The 22,250-nt window shown below is 45.1% G+C and overlaps 1 protein-coding gene across 1 annotated transcript in view; it reads right to left on the bottom strand.

The window, feature by feature from the left end:
- Window positions 1–316: 316 nt before the first annotated feature.
- The window catches only part of LOC147724323 (heterogeneous nuclear ribonucleoproteins C1/C2-like), a 36,089-nt gene continuing 14,155 nt past the window's right edge, over window positions 317–22,250 (bottom strand). The window contains exon 2 of the mRNA XM_086918020.1: window positions 317–672. Coding sequence (XP_086774146.1) covers window positions 317–672 — 356 coding nt within the window. The remainder of the gene's footprint in view (window positions 673–22,250) is intronic.

Raw genomic sequence — 22,250 nt, 5'->3', positions numbered from 1 at the left:
TATCTTATGGCATAGCAGACCCATCATCATATTAACTTTATTTCAGTTCAATGGACTATGAAAGTGCACAGTGCAGAAAAACATTATGCATGCATAAAAAGATCCTTTTTTTTTTTAAACCATACATCCTTTATTAAGTCTGAAAGAGGTTATCAAAATGAAAACTTGACTGGGGTAAACTGGGGGAGCAACTAGACAATGGAAAGGACAGAATGGATACTGTGCAAAGAGTGACCGGATGGCAGACACCAGACAAGTGCTGGGAGGCAGACAATAGATCAAAAAGGGAGCAACCAATGACGAAAAGTTCATGATTTTAAGATTCATCTTCAATAACACTGTCGCCGTCATCTTCTCCTTCTTCTGCCACTTTTTCTTCTTTGGACGTCTCACACCCTCCATCTGGATGCTCCTCGTTGTCATCTTCATCCAGCAGGTCACCTTCTTCAGCCGAATCACCTCCCTCCGACGTCATCTTGACGTTAGTCTCATCTTTCTTACCCGAAATGCCTTGTTCATCTTCCACCTTAATATCCATTTGCTTGGTCTGTTCTTTTTTAATCCGCTCACGACTCTCAAGGAGCGAGTCCACCTTCTGTTTTATTTGGCTAAGCTCTTTTTTGATAGACTGAAGATCATCTCCTTTTAATTTACCAGATTTAGAAGAAGATCCTAAAGACAGATCGCATCCAAATACCAATGCACAGTAAAAAAGAAATAAAGGGCTAGGGGCCAGATGTAGGTAATTCTGTTTTACCAATTCATAAATACCGAATTTTACCAATTCGGTATTTATGAATCGGTAAAATAGAAGGGAGGAGAATTAGGTAGAATCGGTAATTGAACTACCGATTCTGTAAGAATCGGTATTTACCGAATCGGTAAATACCGATTCGGTAATGCCCATTGATTCCTATGGGCATTGAAGCCCATAGGAATCAAAAGGCATTACCGAATCGGTATTTACTGATTCGGTAAATACCGAATGTTGCAAGGGTGCAGGGGGTGTCACTTTGACACCCTCTAGCACCCCGAATTCAGGCACGTGTGCCATGTGGCACACAGACATGCCCTAAGGGCATGTCTGTCTGTCACATGGCATAGTTGTGCATGCACACATGTGCATGCACACCTGGATTCGGTATTTTACCACCCAATTGGATTGGGTGGTAAAATACTGATTCTGTAAGGCCTGTGGGACTCAGAAGAGTCCCACCTACATCTGCAAGTTACCGAATCGGTAATAATACCGATTCGGTAATTTACCGATTCAGTAAATTTACCGATTCGGTAAATTTACAGAATCGGTAAAATAGGGCCCCTACATCACAAATGACCATTTACCGGTCGGTAAATGGCCACCTACATCTGGCCCATCATGTAGGTAATTCCCATTTACAGGCTCTTAAATACCGAATTTTACCGATTCGGTATTTAAGAGTCTGTAAATGGGAAGGGGGCAGATGTAGGTAATTTTAAAATCTGAATTACTGAATCTGTAAAATTCGGTATTTACCGATTCTGTAAATACAGAATCGGTATTTCCCATTGATTCCTATGGGCTTTGAAGCCCATAGGAATCAATGGGAAATACCGATTCTGGGCCATATGTAGGTAAAAGGCATTTACCGAATCGTAAATACCGAATTTTACCGATTCGGTATTTACAATTCGGTAAATGCCATGTAGGTAATTATTCTGTAAATATTACCGAATCGGTAATATGCGGTAATTACCGATTCGGTGTTTACCGATTCGGTAATTGCCATTGATTCCTATGGGCCTTGAGGCCCATAGGAATCAATGGCAATTACCGAATCGGTAAATACCGATTCGGTAATTTTACCGATTTGTCAAGGGGGACAGGGTGTCACTTTGACACCCTGTTGCACCCCTGATTTTGGCTTGTGTGCAATGTGACACACATACATGCCCTTAGGGCATGTATGTGTGCCACATGGCACAGGTGTACATGCACAGATGTGCATGTACACAGAAATTCGTTATTTACCATGCCATTGTATTTCATGGTAAATAACGAATTTCTAAGGGCCTGTGGCACTGTTTCCAGTGCCACCTACATCCCAAATTACCGATTCTGTACATTTACCGAATCGGTACTTTACCGATTCGGTAAAATTACCGATTCGGTAAATATACAGAATCGGTAATTTTCAGGCCCCCTACATCTGGAATTACGAATACCAGTCGGTAACGGCCGAAATCGGCCGTTACCGACCGGTATTTGGCCACCTACATATGGCCCCTTGTATTTACAGAATAGGTAAATACCGAATCCTGCAAGGGTGCAGGGGGTGTCACTTTGACACCCTCTAGCATCCCAAGTACAGGCTTGTGTGCAATATGGCACACATACATGCCCTAAGGGCATGTCTGTGTGTCACATTGCACAGGTGTGCATGCACAGATGTGCATGCACACCTGAATTCGGTATTTTACCACACAATAGGATGGTGTGGTAAAATACAAACTCTTAAGGGCCTGTGGCACTGTAAACTTTGCCACCTACATTTGTAATTACAGAATCGGTATATTTACCAATTCGGTAATTTACCGAATCAGTAATTTACCGAATCGGTAAATATACCGATTCTGTATTTTTCAGCCCCCTACATCTGAAAACCCTAATACCGGTCGGAAACGGCCGAAATCGGCCGTTTCCGACCGGTATTTGGGCTCCTACATCTGGCCCAAAATCCAGTGAAGTGACAAATGCTGACCCCCGATTAAGACCAAGACCAAGACGAGGAGACAAAAAACTCAATGACAGAAACCTATTAAAAGTGTTCCTAAAGGGTCGGTATGTCATCCAAAATGTGTGTATAATTAACATTCCTTCATACATTTATTATTATTATTATTATTATTATTTGGGTTTTGTAAAGCGCGTAGTAACCCGTAAGCAAGTCCGTAGTCCTGTTTTGGGCTTTAAAAGCCATAAAATTCAACAAAACCTAAAATGCAGATAAGTTAAATATGTACACATTTGGGTCCAGATTGAATTAAGAAGCGAATTATCAAAAAAAAAAGATCTTAAAATAAGATTGGTTACCTTCTTGAACTCCTGCACTAAGGGGTTATTAGGATGGCGGCCAGACGAAAGCGGTGCTGGGACCTGCCGCCAGACGTGCGGCGGTCTCGCACCCCTGATTAGGATGCGACTGCCACCCTGGCGGTCGCTTTCCACAATCTTGACATTATAGCGGGTGCTGCTGTAAGCAGCACCCAACACAATGCCAAAATGGCATGTTGTGCATTGCCATGCATAACGTGGCAGGCACCGTGCAGTGCCTGCCACCTTGTGCATGGCAAAGTAGCAGTGTAACTGGTACCCCCAAGTACAGCCTCCTAATCCCCCCACCACCCCTGGGCCTGCAACAGCCCCCAAAGCAATTCCCCACCAGCTTTCCATGGCGGTATCGCTGCCATGGAAATGCCTTTGAAAACACCCATCCTAATACGGATGGCAAGCCTGGTAGGCACCATCACCATATTAGTGGCCAAGTCTGCCCGGTCGGCAATCGTAACGATTGCCAACTGGCCGAAAGCGGCGGACACACTTTGCGTCCACCATGATGCCCCCGCCATAATAATATGGCGGGAGTGAATCAAGTCGGGATGGCGGGCGGATCACCACTGCCGAGCCGGCGGTGGCGATCCGCCCGCCATTCTAATGACCCCCTTAGTATCAAAATCAAGTGCCACATCAGCATAGGCCTAGTCTTATCACCAAAGAAGCCCTATTTTCTGAGCCATGTGAGATGACCATCCCGTTCCTTGGAACCTTTTCCTAACACACCTTATGGAAAAGAGATATCTGTGAATACTAATACATGGTGGAGATTGTATTCCAGTTTTTTAAGAGCCTTTAGGTGGTACGGATTCCCTAGGTTCCTGAAAATCTGTACTATTCATTTTTATTGTATGCCAAACAAAAGAAGAGCACGTGTGCTTTGGTTTTTTCTGCTGTACCACAGGAGGGACAATTCCGATCTATTTCCCTTGACCAGGCCCTATTGCAAATACAACTTCCTGGCTAGTGCTGGCTGGATCTCATCCAGGAAAATCTTGTATCAACAAATGTCTTTAATCTGTATGAAATTCCTAGTTAAAATACTCTCTGCTGAACCCTTCATAAGAGAGGAAAGTCTAGAAGCCCTGTAGCAATCTACAAGTTTCTTCTTGGAAATTGTCAGGGAGGTTGTTAGAGGGTCTTCCCATAGAAAGCCAGTCCTAGACAAGTCAGACCGACCTCAGATGAGAAAACCAAGGTAGGATTTTGGCCCTGGTATTCTCAGAAATTCTTCTGGTGCTTGTCTCTATTGGGTCAGCTCTGGGGTTGACCAAACTCTCCAAAGAGGAGAGGTCTTAAAGCAAAAGTCTCCAAAATGGGGGGCAATCCTAGATCATGTTGAAGTGGAGGCAGGGGAGTGCTAGGGGAAGAAACACTAGGTCCCTAATTGATTTATTTTCTCCCAATACAATGCCTTTAACAGTCTTTTATCCCCATAGGTCTTCCTCATAAGTAAGTTCTCCCAGATATTGGGTTTTGTATATTTCCAGGATCACTGATTAAATATCGACTCCTAAACTTTCAACCTACAAAAATATCGCAGAAGAATTATCGTACACACAAATATAGACACAATATACTTAAACAAGAATTTACACAAGTATCGATAAAAATATATCGCCTATTAAAATATTAAATACAAAAACCTCAACAGCAAAAATAAAGATAACAAAATATTGATTACATTGAAATATAATGAAACACAACAAAAATATCGATAATAACAATATTGACTACACAAATATAGCTGAAATACATATAAATAATATTGAAAATGCCTTTTAACATTATATAAATACTATTTACAATTATTTAATTATTTAACAAATCCCAAATAATTAAAATAAATTATGACAACATATATAAAAAATAGTAAATGATTTGAAGACAAATAATATAATGATACTAACCCAAATAAAGGAATAAATTAACAATATAACATCAAATTAGTTTCCAATGATCCAAAAATTACATACATATATAATACATAACAACTATAAATATTATAAATTACATTAATTTACAAATATATTTAAATAACTACAATAAATAACATAAATATAACCATTAAATAAACATTACAAATATTTACCTACTTAAACGGTAACTGCAAAAAAATTCAAAAAATGTATCTCAATCAATTATTTTAAACTAAAAATCCACAAACCAATAGAAAAGGTTAACTAATTAACTAAACACTATAAAAAAGAATTAATTAACACAAATTTACAGTTTATCGGCCAAACAGGGAGGAAGAGGGTTACTTTGCAAGAGAGAGACCAGAGACGACAGAAAAATAACATAATCTATTGTATCACATTATACTACAACACAGGTAAGAACAAAACTTATTAAAAACTATAAATACTTCGACCTCTTTAACTTAATTAACTAAAATAATAAAATGTTTCTCTTTTTCAATCAATGATAAATTGCATTACAACCACACCTAGAAAATACAAAACAAATGTTACTGTGTACATTATTTAACCCAACATGATGACAAATTTAACAAATTAAATATACAACTTGACCTGTAAAGAAAGTAAATAATTCAGATTTTTTTAAACATACTAAAAGTACAAAAATAACTAACAAATACAAATAGATGTTCTCTTTACAGCTGCTACAAAATTGTACTTGACATCAACATCAACAAAAACCACTTCATCAAACTAAACTAGTAAGTAAATATTTTGTACTAAATAAATGTTTTATGCTAAATAATATTAAGCACAAACATCAACATTATTACGGGTTGCAAATTAATAGATTTTCAGGATAGTCTCATTTACTATGGATAAAAGTACTTTTAAAATATATTACTTCAAAACGCAATTGCAAAATAAATACTGTCAATCTGCAAATTGTTTCAATTTCTTTCCTACAGCCCTCTACACCACTTGAAATTATTAACAAAAAATTGACCTCCTTTCTAAATAATTTGCAGAACTATCACTTTATTTAGCTATTCCAACATGCATTTGAAATTACCACTTTTAAACAGCAATACTTTAAAAATAGTTATTTAAGGTTTGCAATTATTTAACTCAATACATGTGGTCGTAAATTCTGAAAATAATATAATAAACTCAAAAATAACGCTCGCGCTTTAATTTCACAGCTTACACTTCACTATAACTGCACCAAAAAGGTGACAACAAATAACTTGGTGGAAAACTACAAAATCTACATTAAAGTAAAACAAAAACTAAGGGGCTTGTTACAATGGCGTAACGATCGCCACCGCCGAGCCAGTGGTGACGACAGTTACTCCATGATAACATGAAATACCCCCGCCATATTACGATGACGGTGGGTATCGCAGCGGACGCAAAGTCTGTCCGCCGCTTTTCCCCTGGCCAGCAATGGTTACGATTGCCGGCTGGGCGGAGCTGGGCCAGCAGTATGGTGGCAGTGCCTAGCAGGCTCCGCCAGCCAAATTGTGATGTGGCTTGTGGATAGGCCTTTCTTGCCATGAAGAGGCTGGTGGGGATTGGCTTTGGGGGCACGTTGCAGGCCCCCACGGTGTTGGGGGGTTGCAGGGGTGCACTTGGTGGGTACCCATGGAGTTCCCTTCACCAAGTGGCAGGCACCACGTGATGCCTGCCATGTGGTGCACAGAAATGCTGTGCATACACTTAAACCATTGTGGACAGTGCTGCAGCCAGCAGCACCGTCTGCAATGGTAAAAGGACATGATGCGCCCGCCAGTATGGCAGGCGCATCCAAATTGGGCCGGTGGGACCGCTGCACATCTGGCGGTCGGTCCCATCCCCGTTATTATGGAGGGTGGACTGATGTCGGCCCGCCATCATAATGAGCCCCCAAGTATGAATATAAGGGAACTAATAAATAAGACAGAATTGTAAATGACAAATTAAATAAATAAACATTTGTAGCTAATGAATACTTTTTTCTTCACAGCTTCTACAAACTGCACGTACAAAGAACATCCACAAAATTAAATGAATCAACTATAATTAGTAAGTATTAATTGTTTCACTACTAAATAGAAAACTGTACAAATAAATTAAAAACATATGTCACATTTAAATAACAAACATATTACTTTCGTACCAACAGAAAATAGAAAAGTGAATAAACAATGAGATACAAATAATCCCATCAACAAAAGATGTAAGTGTAAGTATGTTTTCTATATTATTAATAATACTACCATGTTTATTATTCACAATTGCATATTTACTCAACACATATATATATATATGTATATATCTTCATAGATATACCCCGAAAATGGAAGAAGGAGCTAAGTTTATTACATCTCAAAAGGGAAAACTAATGCTTTGCTACATGGGTTACATTTACTCCCAAGACAAAATTATAGAAAATAAAACTTGTTGGAAATGTAGCAAATATTATTCCAATGCCTGTTGTGGGAGAGCCTCTACAATAGATATGAATATTGTCATTGTTAGAGCACACAACCACCCCCTCAATGTGACTGAAGTGGAAGTAAAAGATACCCCTGAGACAATAAGGGAAGCAAGCACAAGTACCCACCAGACAAATACTGAAAACATTTTTAACTACAGTACCAGAACATGTCACAGGACAACTACCTTCCTCCCCAATTCGAAAAGACTAATAGCAAAAAATAAGAGCGCCACAGCTCAAAATCCTCCTATCCCCCAAACTTTTGGAGAAATCCAAATACTACCAGAATACACCATCACCCACAAAGAGGAAAAATTCTTGCTTTATGACAACGAAAGTAATGACAAAAGAATTATTATTTTTACTACTAATACTGATTTGCAAAAACATAAAAACTGGATGGGACATCTAAAGTTTGTTCCAAACCGTTTTATCAGCTGTATACAATCCACAGAGAATTTGAAGAGACAAATATCCCCTTTATTTATGCATTACTGCCTAATAAACATAACACCACTTATATTGAACTACTAACTATAATAAAACAATTCACAGAAAATTACTACCCCAAAGAATGATACTAGATTTTGTACAGGCAATGATTCAAGCAATACTCAATCAGTACCCACACACTGCAATACAGGGTTGCGACTGCCAGTTTAATCAGAGCATAAGGAGGTACCTACAAAAATCTACTTTAAGCATAGTTTATTCAACAAACAGCAACTTTACCTATCGACTTAAAAAAATAACAGCCCTGGTCTATGTACCAACTACTGAAATAGCCAATCACTATAACTTACTAATAGAAAGTCCTTTCTATCAAGCCAATGAAACAAAATTTAGGGACTCATATGTCCGCCCGCCATCGTTGCAGTGCTGGGACCACCCACCAGACGTGCGACTGTCCCACCACACATATTAGGATGGCCCTGCCATACTGGCGGACACATCCTGGCCTTTTAACATTGCGGACGGTGCTGCTGGCTGCAGCACCATACGCAATGTTAAAAGTGCTTGTACTGCATTTCTCTCCACTACGTAGCAGGCACCACGCGGTGCCTGCCACTTGGTGCATGGAAATGCAGGGGGTACCATGGGTACCCCCCAGTGCACCACCCCACACAGAGAGGGGGCCCGCAACGGGTCCCCAAATCCAGCCTCCGCCTGTCTTTTTGTGGCAGAATGACTGCCGCAAATAGACAGGCAGAACGGGATTCCGAAATCCGCAATTCTGCCCTGTGTCCTGGTTCCGCAAGGCGGGTGGAAAAGGCCCGCCTTGCAGAAGCATGGCAGATGGACTTTCCATCCGCCGCGGACACATTGGGATTCCCACTGCCATCCTAATTTGGTGGTGGGAATTTCCTGTGTGATGGCGGAAGGACCGCCGTCCCGGTCCTTTCGCCATCATAATGAGCCCCTAAATCCCTTACTTACTCAACTACTTTCAAGACACCTGGGTGGGAAGGTTACATAGGTCAGGGCATCGTACACAACCTAAATTTCGAATCCCCTGGTGGAATGTGTACGCCAGTACTGTGGCTCAAAAAGTCAAGACAAACAATGCAATGGGAGGATGGCATTATGCCTCCCAAGGCACAATAGGAAGGGGACAACCAACATTACACAAGCTTTTTGAAGCAATAAAAAAAAAGAACAAAGTTACCAAGAGCTCAGACTAGAGCAATCACTTAGGGTCTGATTCCGATCTCGCTCGGAAGGGCTCCTAGCGGCATCCGCCAGTAGGGAGTCCGAGTCGAACGTGTGATTTCCGTGCAACTCGTACAGCTGTATGAGCAAGCAAGTACGATGCGATAATCGCCCGCTGCACGACTGACTCATACCCGTCAGCGATGCATCCCGAGCGACTCAAAGATGTCTGACGTGTACGCGCAATGCATTAGATTGCTGGCTGGTCAAGTACAATGCTCCGGGAAGCGTTCTTCGGGGGTCTGCGCCGGACCCCCTTCACTCAGGGCCTTACGACTTGGTCAGCGGAGGGACCGAAGGGTCCTCCTCACCCATGCGTGTACTTTGTAGGGGGCACTGACGCAAACATGCGACAAGGGTCGCCCTTTTCCAAAACATACGTTTTTCACGATGGAAGCCTATGTACGCAGATTCAGTCGTAGGGCTTTCCGAGCGAGATCGGAATCGGCCCAATATAAAAATAGGACCTAAACTAAGCAAACAAACGAAAACTATGTATGAATACCTCCAAAATAAAACTAAGTTGTATCCAAATACCCATGGTCTAGAATATCTAGACATGATTGCAAAATCAATTCCTTAAAGTAAACCAAATAGCGAACATTTTACAAATATAAAACATGGAAACAAAGTATTTCTCTTTTTTTTATTAATAAATATAATTATGTCATAAAAATTAAAATACTACACAAAATGATATGACATAATATACATTTTTTTTATAATAAACATTTCCCACCCATAGTAACAAAAAATATATACTTACAGTTATGTAGCTGTAGAATATCCTCGAAAATGATCAAATCCATAGCAAACCAATCAAAAAGTAATCCATGAAATAACAAAACTCAAAACAAAATGTAAAAATACAACTGTAGAAAAAAAGTCCAATGCCACAATCTTCTGAATAAGGAAACCCTCAAAAAAATAAAAATAGTTTATAAAAAAACGCTCCAACAAACCGGGAAAAAAGGAAGAGTATAATAACTTGTTATCAAACAACAACATTGTCCTTTTAACGCCTTAACCGCGGCGGCAATTCAGCCGCGGTGCGGGCGTTCTATTAAGTGGGTGGGGTTGTGACGGCCGTTGGCCATTCGCAGCACTGGGGACGGGAGCACGGAAGGGGTTAAAAAGAAAAAAAAGAAAACAACACCCGCCCACAACAGAAATACAAACCCACAACAACTAACATCCACATTAAGGGCCCGATTCCGATGTCGTTCGGAAGGCATCCAAATCGTATTTGGCTTTCCCAGATCTGATTCATAGCCCTTGTTTATGAACGAATCGTACACAGGTCCGGACGACCAAGTACAATGCGAAGATCACGTACGCACTGACTAAATAGTTTCTGGGACCTGAACCTGTCCATACGAATCGTTTGTAGGTGAAGCTTGCCGGGCTATGGAGCCAAATTCCGACCAAGCGAGCACGATGCATGATTCGGACAGCCGGTTCGCCTTGGTCTCAGTGAGACGAAACAGCTGTCAAGATCATCCTTCAGGGGGCCAGAGCAGGCCCCTTTACCCGGGACACTCCGGATCTGTCAGGGGGAGTGTGCCCTTGAGTCCCCCCGAACCAGGCATGCACAGGGTGGCGGTCACCATGGGGTGCCCGCCACTGGGTGTATGCTTTTCCCCACCCACCGTTTTTCTGCTATGGAAGCCTGTGTACGCGTCTGTACATGGGCTCCCATAGAGTTCATTTGGAGTCAGAGCGAACCGAGTCCGTAAGCATACAGCAGCATCATACTCGCACGTTCGGACTCCCGGAGCACGTCTCGCTCTGAAAGCCCTCTGGATTCGAATCGTATGGAGTGCTTTCCTAGCGAGATCGGAATCGCGCCCCAAATATACAATAAGACATGTAATGAACACATAAGTAAAACTATATAGTTTTGTAATTATATCCAACACTATGTCAAACACAGAAAACACTAAGAGGCCCATTAGGATCTCGGGCGGATCGCCACTGCCCGCATGGCGGTGGCGATCCGCTCAGGATCCTTTCCCGCCCACCACCCATTTCCCCCCCTGCCATATTACTATGGCGGAGGAATGCGGAGGACGGAAAGACCGTCCACCGCTTTTCCACCCGGTCAACAGGCGGAAAGTTGTGTAATATGGTGGCGGTGTCTGTTAGACACCACCAGCCATATTAGGATGGGATCGGAAACCTGCCTTTCCATGGCGGCATTGCCGCCACGGAAAGGGATGCAGGGATTGCTTGCCAGGGCCCGTTGTGGGCCCCCTCGGACTCTGGGGGTGAAGGTTGCACATGGGAGGTACCTACAGTACCCCCCTGCAGTTCCATGCACAACATGGCAAGCACCGCGAAATGCCTGCCATGTTGTGCATGGAAGTGCACAACATGCCTTCTTGGCATTGTGGTGGGCGGTGCTGAGTCCACCACCGGCCACAATGATAGCTTTGCAGGATGCGTCCGTCACTGTGGCGGGCGCATCCTAATGGGCCCCACGGGACCCCCGCCCTTATGGCGGGCGGTCCCATTTCACGATAGGGTGGTGGGCAGACAAAGTCCACCCGTCATCCTAATGGGCCCCTAAGGGATCCATTAGGATGTCGGGCGGTGCCACCGCTGTGCCGGTGATGCAGAAAAAATCTCTTTTCCTTCCGCGAGCAGCGGTACTCACATCCGCCATATTAGTATGGCCAAACATAGACCAATTCCCATCCGCCGTGGTGCAACGCGCACCGCCATCAAAGTGCGCCCACCACTGCGGCAGTGAAAGCCAATGGAGACTCACCGCTGTGCGGAATGACGTCCTGGACACACATCTTCTGTGATCTTGCAGCAAGGTCCAAGTCACGTCACCGCAGCAGAGAACAAGAGGGAATAAGGGCTCACAGTGCAGAAGGCAGGGCCAGTCCAAGTCATGGGCAGGGCACAAAGACCCCAGGGCCACACCTCTTCCCCCCACACATTAGCACCACCCATGAAGGCACATGCCATGTGCCCATCCTGTGCACTCCCATACAACAACAAGCCAGGTCAAACCACACTCTGCATCACACAACAAACAACAAGGGAGACAGCCACAGCAGGAGTGGCTGCACAGGAACACACAACCCACAGCACAGTAGCACAGGGCCAGAGAAACACCCACCCCACAACACCCCACAACACCACCACACACATGGGAACAAACATGAGTACAAGCACCAAATGAACATATACAAGGAACAAACATACACATGGACACACAGCCTGCATAGTCACACATACATACCACAGACACATACACACCCCAAATGTCAACAGCAATGGAGCACACCAAATAGGAAAGCCAAAGTCAGATGCACAGAAATGGAAGGCCATGGAGACACAACAAGCATGTGTACATCACATGCAACACAAGAAACACACAACAACCCCCCCAGACCATCAAACCACACATGGCCGGTATAGTCAGTGAAGTCAAACCACAGACATCACAGTGCAATAACATAGGGAGACAGCAAGGCAAACCATGTATAGGCACAAAATGAAAGGAAGGCCCAGAAGTCAAACTGGGAGCAGCCACTTGTGCATACAACCACCAGCAGCACAACACACAGGGCCCATTGACACAATCCAGAACTGCCAAACACCAGGAGGATTGTACACAGACATCCCACCCCACACTTGCAGCACACAACACCAGTGCTAAACACAATGAAGGCTGGCAATACTTGCCACTCCATACACCAACAAACAAACACATACCCTGGGTGTAGCCACCAACATCACACACACAGGTAGGCCAGAACAAATAGCTGCATAAAAACTACAAACACAAAACCAAACATAAACACAGACAGAACCACAACAGAAACACACATGCTCTGTGCAGCCAAACTGTGGAATGTCAATGGGAGCACACACACAACAGGAGTGCACAACCTAACAACTCAGGAACAATGCACAGACAAAATACCACAACACAAACAAGAAGTGCAGCATCACAGAACAACACAGCCACAATGAATAAACAGCAGATGCACAGGCAAAAGAACAGAGCAAACACTGCAGGACATCAGGGGATGCACACCAGGCAATGACAATGCAACATGCACACAGCACTGCACGCACAAGCAGTGTGTGCACACCAAGCATAACAGTCACATAAAGACATCAGTGACACAACATCAATCCACACTACACAAATCAGCACAGCACAAACACAACAGCACACCCAGGAAGTGAAACAATACCACAGCCAACCCACATACATCCAACACAACTACAACAGATGCACAAATCTGGGATACAAAGGTGGAATCATCTTGACCAGAGGACTGGGCAGCACACACAACTGAACAGCAGATGAGCAACCATGCTTGCCAAACAGCACAGGGACATCACAAATAAACAATTGGGCAAATATCCTGAGTGGCACATAACTCTTGGCCAAAGAGCTGCATCATGAAGCACAGTGCCACAAATGAAGTGACGTGGTGGCACACACACATAAAGCAAGGGGACAGCTGACATCAAAGTGACGTGTACTGCACTTCAGTAGTGGAAATGGCAGGAATGCACCATACACAAACAGAGGGAGTTCAGACCCACAATGGGTAGGCATTTTAAGCACAAATGGGGGATGGCATCTCACCACACACAAAATGCCATACTGGAGGCAAAAAGGCACCTTGTGAAAGCAATGCATGAGAAAACACAACCTCAATGGCAGTGTGGAGCAGCAAGCCTGCACAGTCCACACTAACAGAAACCAGACACATGGATGAACAACCATACACCACACTGATGTGCCAGTCACACACTCTGCATACTCACAAGGGACAATAACATCAAGTATGAGTCAGACAGAACTGCATGGCCACACCAAAACACTGCACAGTGCACAACACACAACTCACACATGTGCATACAACTACATCCACAGGGCTGAACAATCCAAACAACAGGCACCCAAATCCTGGCGGACATGTGTGTGTTGTTGACAATGCAGGGGCACACACACATCAACTCTCCCTACAAAGTCACACCCTTTACACTGCACACTTCTTGACTACCCAAGAGCACACATATAAGGTAGGCCATGGGACCCAGATGACTGGCCATCACAAGATGGCCACACACATACACTGCTGGGCACAAATAAAGGTACAACACACATACATCATGACATTGCCCAGCCTGCCTGCAAATCTATGGACAGAATCACACTCTGTGCTGGCAGTGTCCCCCAACCTGACATGTGAAGAAAATATCCAACACTGAAAATGCATGAAAATGACTACTGCATTGCAGGCAAAATTGACATCATAGACACCACAGGTATCATTGTCAGGAAGAATTGAAGTCCCTGTCACCCCAGTGAAAAAAAGAGTAGACGAGCAAAGACATTGGCAAAGTTGAAGTGGCACACAGAGCATGGGGCATTGTCAAGTACATGCACACACCAAAACAACTTTATTCAGTAAGGACACAGAAAAAACAGACAACAGGAGTAACTGTCTTTATTCATATATTGCACAGATAGGCACCAAGAGTAGAGAAGAGCAAGGCACAAAATGCAGAGCATATCCATGAGAATCAGCACAGACAAGGCCAAAACAGGAAGGGAAGGCCAGTGGCCGGTTGAGGGTGCACAGCATATCCATGAGAATCGGCACAGGCAAGGACAAAACAGGAAGGCCAGTGGGCTGGCCAAAGTGCAGAGCAAGTACATTAGAGGCTGCACAGGGAAGAGTCAAACACATCATAGAGCAAAAAGGCCAAGTCTAGGGCAAAGTGCAGAGTGAGTACGTGAGAATCTGCACAGGCAAGGGCAAAAGGAAGGCCAGTGGCCAGTTCAGGGTGCACAGCATATCCATGAGAATCTGCACAGGCAAGGGCAAAACAGGAAGGCAAGTGGCCAGTTCAGGGTGCACAGCATATCCATGAGAAACTGCAAAGCACAGGTCAAAACAGGAAGGCCAGTGGTCAGTTCAGGGTGCACAGCATATCCATGAGAATTGGCACAGGCAAGTGCAAAACAGGAAGGCCAGTGGCCAGTTCAGGGTGCACAGCATATCCATGAGAATCGACACAGGCAAGGGCAAAACAGGAAGGCCAGTGGCCAGTTCAGGGTGCAAAGCATATCCATGAGAATCGGCACAGGCAAGGGCAAAACAGGAAGGCCAGTGGGCAGGGAAAGTGCAGAGTGAGTACATGAGAGGCTGCACAGGGAAGAGTCCAACACAGCAAAGAGCAACAAGGCCAGTGTCCAGGGCAAAGTGCAGGGCGAGAACATGAGAGGCTGCACAGAGAAGAGTCCAACACAGTAAAGAGCAACAAGGCCAGTGTCCAGGGCAAAGTGCAGGGCTAGTACGATAGGCTGCAGAGGGAATAGTCGAACACAGCAAATAGCAACAAGGCCAGTGTCCAGGGCAAAGTGCCAGGCCAGTACATGAGAGGCTGCACAGGGAAGAGTCCAACACAACAAAGAGCAACAAGGCCAGTGTCCAGGGCAAAGTGCAGGGCAACTACATGAGAGGCTGCACAGGGAAGAGTCCAACACAGCAAAGAGCAACAAGGCCAGTGTCCAGGGCAAAGTACAGAGTGAGTAAATGAGAATCTACACAGGGAGTGTGTGCTACTGTACCCTTCCATGGGCAGCAACACAGTCAGGGGGGTAACAATGGGCAGTACAGGCCCACCTGTGTGAGAAACAAGTGTGTGAGGGGGACTACCACTCAGACTTGGCTGTCAGGCGGACTGGGAGCTTGCTGTGTGTGGGGGACAGTTGGAGCACTTGTCTGGGGAGAGAGCGGCCCAGGTGAGATAGTGTTATCAGTGGCTTGGCAAGCCGGAGGGCTGCTAGGACCAGGTGGTGTAGTGGCACGTGGAGGTGGAGTCATGCAGACCTGAGACCCAGTGTGGCTGGGAGATTGTGGCAGTGTGCCTTTACACTTCTTTATTATTATTATTATTATTATTAAACTTATTGAGTGTGCAGCTACCCGAAGGTTTCCCGGCGCTATGGACACCGAAGGATGAAGAGATTCAACAGTGATGGTAGAAGGGCTACTGATTAAACATGTCTGCATTCTGTCCATCAACTGTGGTTTTTGCATTTGTCACCCCGAGTGGGATGGGTATGCTCAGACGTGAGTCCCATGCTCTCCACACCACTGGAGTCAAGCTATCCTGGCTGAAGACGGCTGATAGCCAGAAACCGGTCCTAGGATGCTTGATTCCGGTCCAGGAAAGACATGGCTTGGCAGTTCGGGCTGGACTGTTCCCATGAGGCACAGGGTCCGGGCTAATTTGCATATGGCCATGTCTGAACTGGGGTGGTGTGGAGTGCAAAAAAGCGATGGATTTAGGCCCAGATCTCTGTACTGGGGTGAATGTATGACATTGTTCTGCATTCTGTCCATCAACTGTGGTTTTTGCATTTACTGATTAAACAGCCAGGTCTTCAAGTATTTGCGGAATTTAAGATAGTTGTGTTCTTGGGGATTCAAAATGGCTTCCCTGTACTGGAATTGATGGAAAGTGGTGTGGACACAACAGGCACACACACCAACAAAGCTGCATCAGGTGCAGACACAGGCACTCCCTCGGTGGACGTGCTGGATCTAGCTGAACGCTTCGTTTGGCTTCGCCTTTGACTCTCCTTCCCCTGTTTGCCAGGTGTACCCCCTATAGTGTCCTCCTTCACCTGCTTCACTGGGCTTAGAATGGGAGTTGAGGTGGTGGGTGAATCTGCCTTGGAGCCCTTTTTAGGTGTACCCTTGCCATGCACCACCTCCTCAGTGGGCACAGAAACTGCATGCCTCTCTTTGCAAGATGCTTTAGGGACAGGAGAGTCCTTAGCTGGGGATGCCTCTGAGGCATGTGCACCTGAGGTATTTTTTTTTCCTTTTTGGTCCTTGGTTTTGCCTGACTGGCTTTTGTATTTGCATTCTGGGCTGGCTTTGTTTTTCTGTGGGAATGGTGTCTGCGGGCATGATCGCTTGGGTTATTTATGCTGTGTGCTTTGTGTGCTGTATCATGACTGTGACGTATGGGAACCGTCGTTACTATCATCAGACGTGGCCACTACCTGTGGGTGGACAAAGGTCCTGGAGCAGGAATGGGAGTATGTGCCTGTTGAAGGGCAGACGTCACTGTGGAGGTCAAAGTCTGGACAGTACGGTGCAGCCCAACCACGTCGGAATGTATGCCCTCCATGTAAGCAACCACCTGGGCGAATATTTTGTCATGGTCAATGAAGACATTGAGGAGAGCTGTCTGGCCAACGCACAGCTGGCGCAAAAGCTCCACAGACTCAGCACTGAGGGCAGCAGGGGGGACAGGGGCAGAGGTGCCAGGAGTGAAGGAAACTCGTCCCCTCTTATTGACCCGGACACGGGCAGCACCAGAGAAAGTAGCTGGGAGGATGGGCACTGGCCGCTGTGTGGTTGAAGATGATGCAGAGTCTCCATTACCTGTGCCTTCCAACATAGATCCATCACCGCTGGCAATAGATGATGTGGTACTTTGCGTCTCAGGCTGGGATTCCTCCTACAGACTCTGGCCCCCTCTGAGACGCTGGTGACATCTGTGTCACTGGGCTCCTATGAAGCTATAGTGCTAGTCTCACCCTCACTGGTGTACGGCTCCTGTCCCATGTGACCATTGGTAAATTTGCATGAGAGAGAGATGCAGGGTCAGGTTTGTGGCAGCAACAGAACCAACCAATGCAATCAATGCAGTTCAAAAGAGGACCAAATCGACATGTTGCACAACACAACCTGCAATGACATTGCGGCAAGTCACTATATAGACCCCAACAGTACATGTAACCCTGATTATCTGTCATGACTGAGCCATGTGATGGCAACACAGCACAACACCCTGCCTGTGGCTGTAGTCTACCAGACACACACCTAAGGACATGATGGGGGTACCCCACTTGTTGCCACTGACAGACCTGGATGGAACAGGAGGGGACAACACAGACACTGGGTGCATGCAATGGACGCATTGATGAAGTCATACTCAGATTGGGAAAACTGCTGTTCCCTCTCAATGTGATTCTCCAGACTACCCCAATGCTGAAGAAACCTGAAGAGCACAACTCAGACTGCAATGGGAATGCACAGCATGGACAATTACCTTTGTAGGAACATTTTGGGGAAATGCATGACCCTGGCACCCAGCCCAGCAGCCACTTACATGACACTGCATCACTCCACCAACATCACATAGGCCAGCACTGACACAGGCCCTGTACACATGCAGCTGCTCCCAGCCAAAGTCACCCTCCCCAAATACTCATCCCTGCCTTGCTGCTGACGCTCCTTCAGACGTGCATCCAGCTCAGGCTCAGTCACCGCCAAGATGCGGCCCATCAGTGGTGTCATACTGCGCCGTGCCAAATGCCCAGTGTGGTGAAGCAGCCCCAAGGTCATCTCTGCCACGTTCTTTGCCAGCCGGCTGATGTCGTCCCACCTCTTGTGGCAGTGTGGGCGCCGTCGGTTACATACTCCCGGAGCTCTAAACTTTGCTGCAATGGCCCTCCACACAGCCTTATGCTGGTGTACCTTGAGCTGCAGGCATGGGAGACAAGAGGGGGAATGATCAGTGACACAGTGTCATGTACCAACATCAATCAGTAAAGTAGCAAGACACAAACTCGTCACAAATTCTATGATATGTCCATCAGAGACTAGGGTACATATCACATAGGCACTCTGCATGGGATAAGCTGATGTGATTGCATGCAGTTGAGAGGGGGAACACAGTCTCTGCACATCTCACACACATGCAGGATGCCAACACTGAAACTTGGTGGGCAGGTACTTTGCAAGACCATCTGGGCTCACGCTGAGATGGACAACAGTGGCACACACAGCCATTCTGCCAAACAATCAGTATCCTGGCTCCTGCATGACCAGTATACTGCATCCCTGTATGGCTGACATCGCAACTCAGTACACTTATTCCCACAACAGCAGGCAGGCCAACTTGTCACATTGGGACACTTACGTTCCCCCTGGAGACTGCATTTTATGGAGTGCATGACACAACTCAACACCCTCAGGAATATACTGCATCAGTAAAACTACATGTGGGCCCACCCTGCCCTACACCTCCGCTGTTCATGACTTACCATGACATTTGGGGCACCATACAGCCTTGGGTACTGTGTGAGCACCTTGTTCACCAGCACCTCCAGCTCCTCGCTTGTGAATGGACTGGCACGGATCTTCTCAGTCCTTGCCATCACTGTGGGCATAGAACAACTGTGGTGGGATTGGGTGGTCAGGGGTCTCAGGCAGCAGTTCCTGAAGGCAGCAGCAGATGAGGGGTCTCGGGCAGCAGTCCCTGGAGGCTGCAGCAGATGAGGGGTCTCAGGCAGCAGATGATGGTTCTCAGGCAGCAGTCCCTGGAGTCAGCAGGTCGTAGGTCTCTGGCAGCAGGCTCTGTGAGCAGTGGAAATGTGAGAGGCTCCCTCCCAAACATATATAGCCCCCTGTGGTCGTTTTAAAGGTATATACTACAAAACGGAATATCTGGGTCATAGAATTAGATGTTTTGGTATGTCCTGAGGCAGAGTTGTTGGCAAACTAAAAAATCAAAAAAGGCTAACCAAAGAGAATAATCGGTGGTTGAAAGATTCTCATCAGACCACCCAAATGGCGGAGTGGCGGAATCAAACTAAGAATAAGTGAACACAAAAGCACTATTCGTTGCCAGAAACAATCAACTCGTCTGACTACACATTTTTTGAATTTAAAACACAAAGCTGATGAATTGAGATGGGTGGTACTGGAACATCCATTCATTCCCCCACACATCAGTGATGTGTCAAAATTTCTCTTTATTAAAGAGCAAAAATGGATCTTTAGAGTTAAGAGCGATGTGCAGGGATTGAACGATGACATTCCATGGTCATCCCTGTAATGCTATTGTGATCTCTTATACATATATGACACTGTACACTGAACACTACACTACATCCCTGTAATGCTATTGTGACAAAATGACACCACACAATATAAATATACTAGTGGTTGCCATACTCTGATAAGATATATTATGTCAATATTTAGCATAGACTTTTTGAATCATGACACATACATCCTATGCCATTTTAGTATATGAAGTGCTTCAGGTGCAATACATGAAGTTTACCAGCTGTATCAAGGGTCTTCCACACATTCCTCTTGATACTATGTTCTGCCCAGCATGAATCCACTATCATCACGCTCCTTTGCCTAAGTGTGCTGCACTAGCGGCTCAACATTGCACACCACATCCAGCGCTAACTCACTAGTTTAACGCCTCTTTGCGCGATCGTTTGTATACAAATGTGCCGCAGCAGCGGCTAGACATTGCGCATGCGCCGAAGCCAGCTCCCTTCCACGCGAGCCGACAGAAAGTAGAGGTTTCAATCGGCACATGCGCTCTTGAGCAATAGTACTAGTTACATCTAATGCGCATGTGTGGACAGATAGCGGTCCTTTCCACGCAACCGCAATACGATCTAATTAAATCCAAATCATCGTCAATTATTCAATTATTACGGGTATAAATAACCCGCGGCCGCTGCACGTCACCACCTCCACTTCCTCTCGGACGCTAGAGAGGGGTACCGACAGAGAGGTAGGTCGCAGGGTTTGTGGCTCCCGTTTTTTACTAGGTTTTACTAGATTTCTTATCCTGGGATTATCCCATGGTGTAATTTGAACACCTCTATTCCAACTATCAGCAAATTTTAAACCATTAAACTACATCTCAAATAGACAGCTCGTGTTTCAGCCAGTTCCACTGCACTGTCAGCTTCATGTTTTGGTGCACATGTACCTTCCCCCCTGTTTAACAATTAGGTTTTTTATATTGTGCAAAACTCAACCTGGTGAATTAAGTGGGGACGAGGCTTTTCATTGTCCCTCTTCTTTATTTTCAATTTTGCACAATAGAGCGGTGCCTCAATTTTCCCGAGCAGGACGCCAGGCGAGGTGAGGTCTACTACCCACATAAAGCTGGGTAAGTATTAATTTTTGCAATTCAGTTCTTTTTCCCATATCTAAGTTAATGGGCTAGTAGAGTATACATACCTTCAGTTCAGGCTCTTCTGTGGGGTATAATATAGAGTCAGAATTACTCTATGTGTGTTCTGGGTACTGCTTGTATGGCAAATGTGGAGATCTTTATTCATTATAATTTGTATGTGGTTCTCTAATATGTTTTTTCATAGGTAAGGATCACATTATCCAACATCCCTGGAAACATTGGCGCTCCAAGGTCCGGGTAGGATGTTCTTATTCTTGTTGCATAAAATCACTTTCACATCTATTTCTCTGTGCAGTAGTATTTCCATCTTATTATTTTTGATCCTGAAGAAAGCCGGATACACTTCCTTTGGCTGAAACATGTCGACCTTCTTGCACAGCCTTACTCAGTAGTCATATTGTCAGACTACTAGGCGTAGTTTTTATAGTTGATACCAGAGCAATACTCATTAAACATATTTTTTGTTCTGGCAATCAATTTTAATTCACACTTACTCACACACACTACACTTCATCAGCAACCCATTGAGAATAAACCTTGGATGGAGACAACTATTGGTATCCGCAACTATACCGTCATATGATGGTCAGGATGTTGCTTGGAGCCATAACCCATCTCATATGAGGACACTCCGCCATTTGGGTGGTCTGATGAGAATCTTTCAACCACCGATTATTCTCTTTGGTTAGCCTTTTTTGATTTTTTAGTTTGCCAACAACTCTGCCTCAGGACATACCAAAACATCTCATTCTATGACCCAGATATTCCGTTTTGTAGAATATAGTTTGGAATTATAGGCCTTTGGAATATCGGGGTCGGTAAATATAGGCCCTTTTTGACCTTCTTCAATTTGTATATTTTCGGTCGTTTTAAAGGTGCCAAGCTGCAGCCATTGGTGGTCCAGATCTGCCTAATTCAAAATCATCCAATGACCGCCTCAGCGGTGGCAGAGCACGCCTACCGCGATTTTCCAAATTGCATCATGCCACGCAATCCTTGTTCCCATTGGCTCTAGGGCATGCTCCAT

Source organism: Lissotriton vulgaris, chromosome 4_1 (assembly GCF_964263255.1).
Source record: "Lissotriton vulgaris chromosome 4_1, aLisVul1.2, whole genome shotgun sequence".
NCBI lineage: Eukaryota > Metazoa > Chordata > Amphibia > Caudata > Salamandridae > Lissotriton > Lissotriton vulgaris.
The sequence above is the reverse complement of the archived record's forward strand: the minus strand, read 5'-3'. Positions and strand labels throughout refer to the sequence as shown.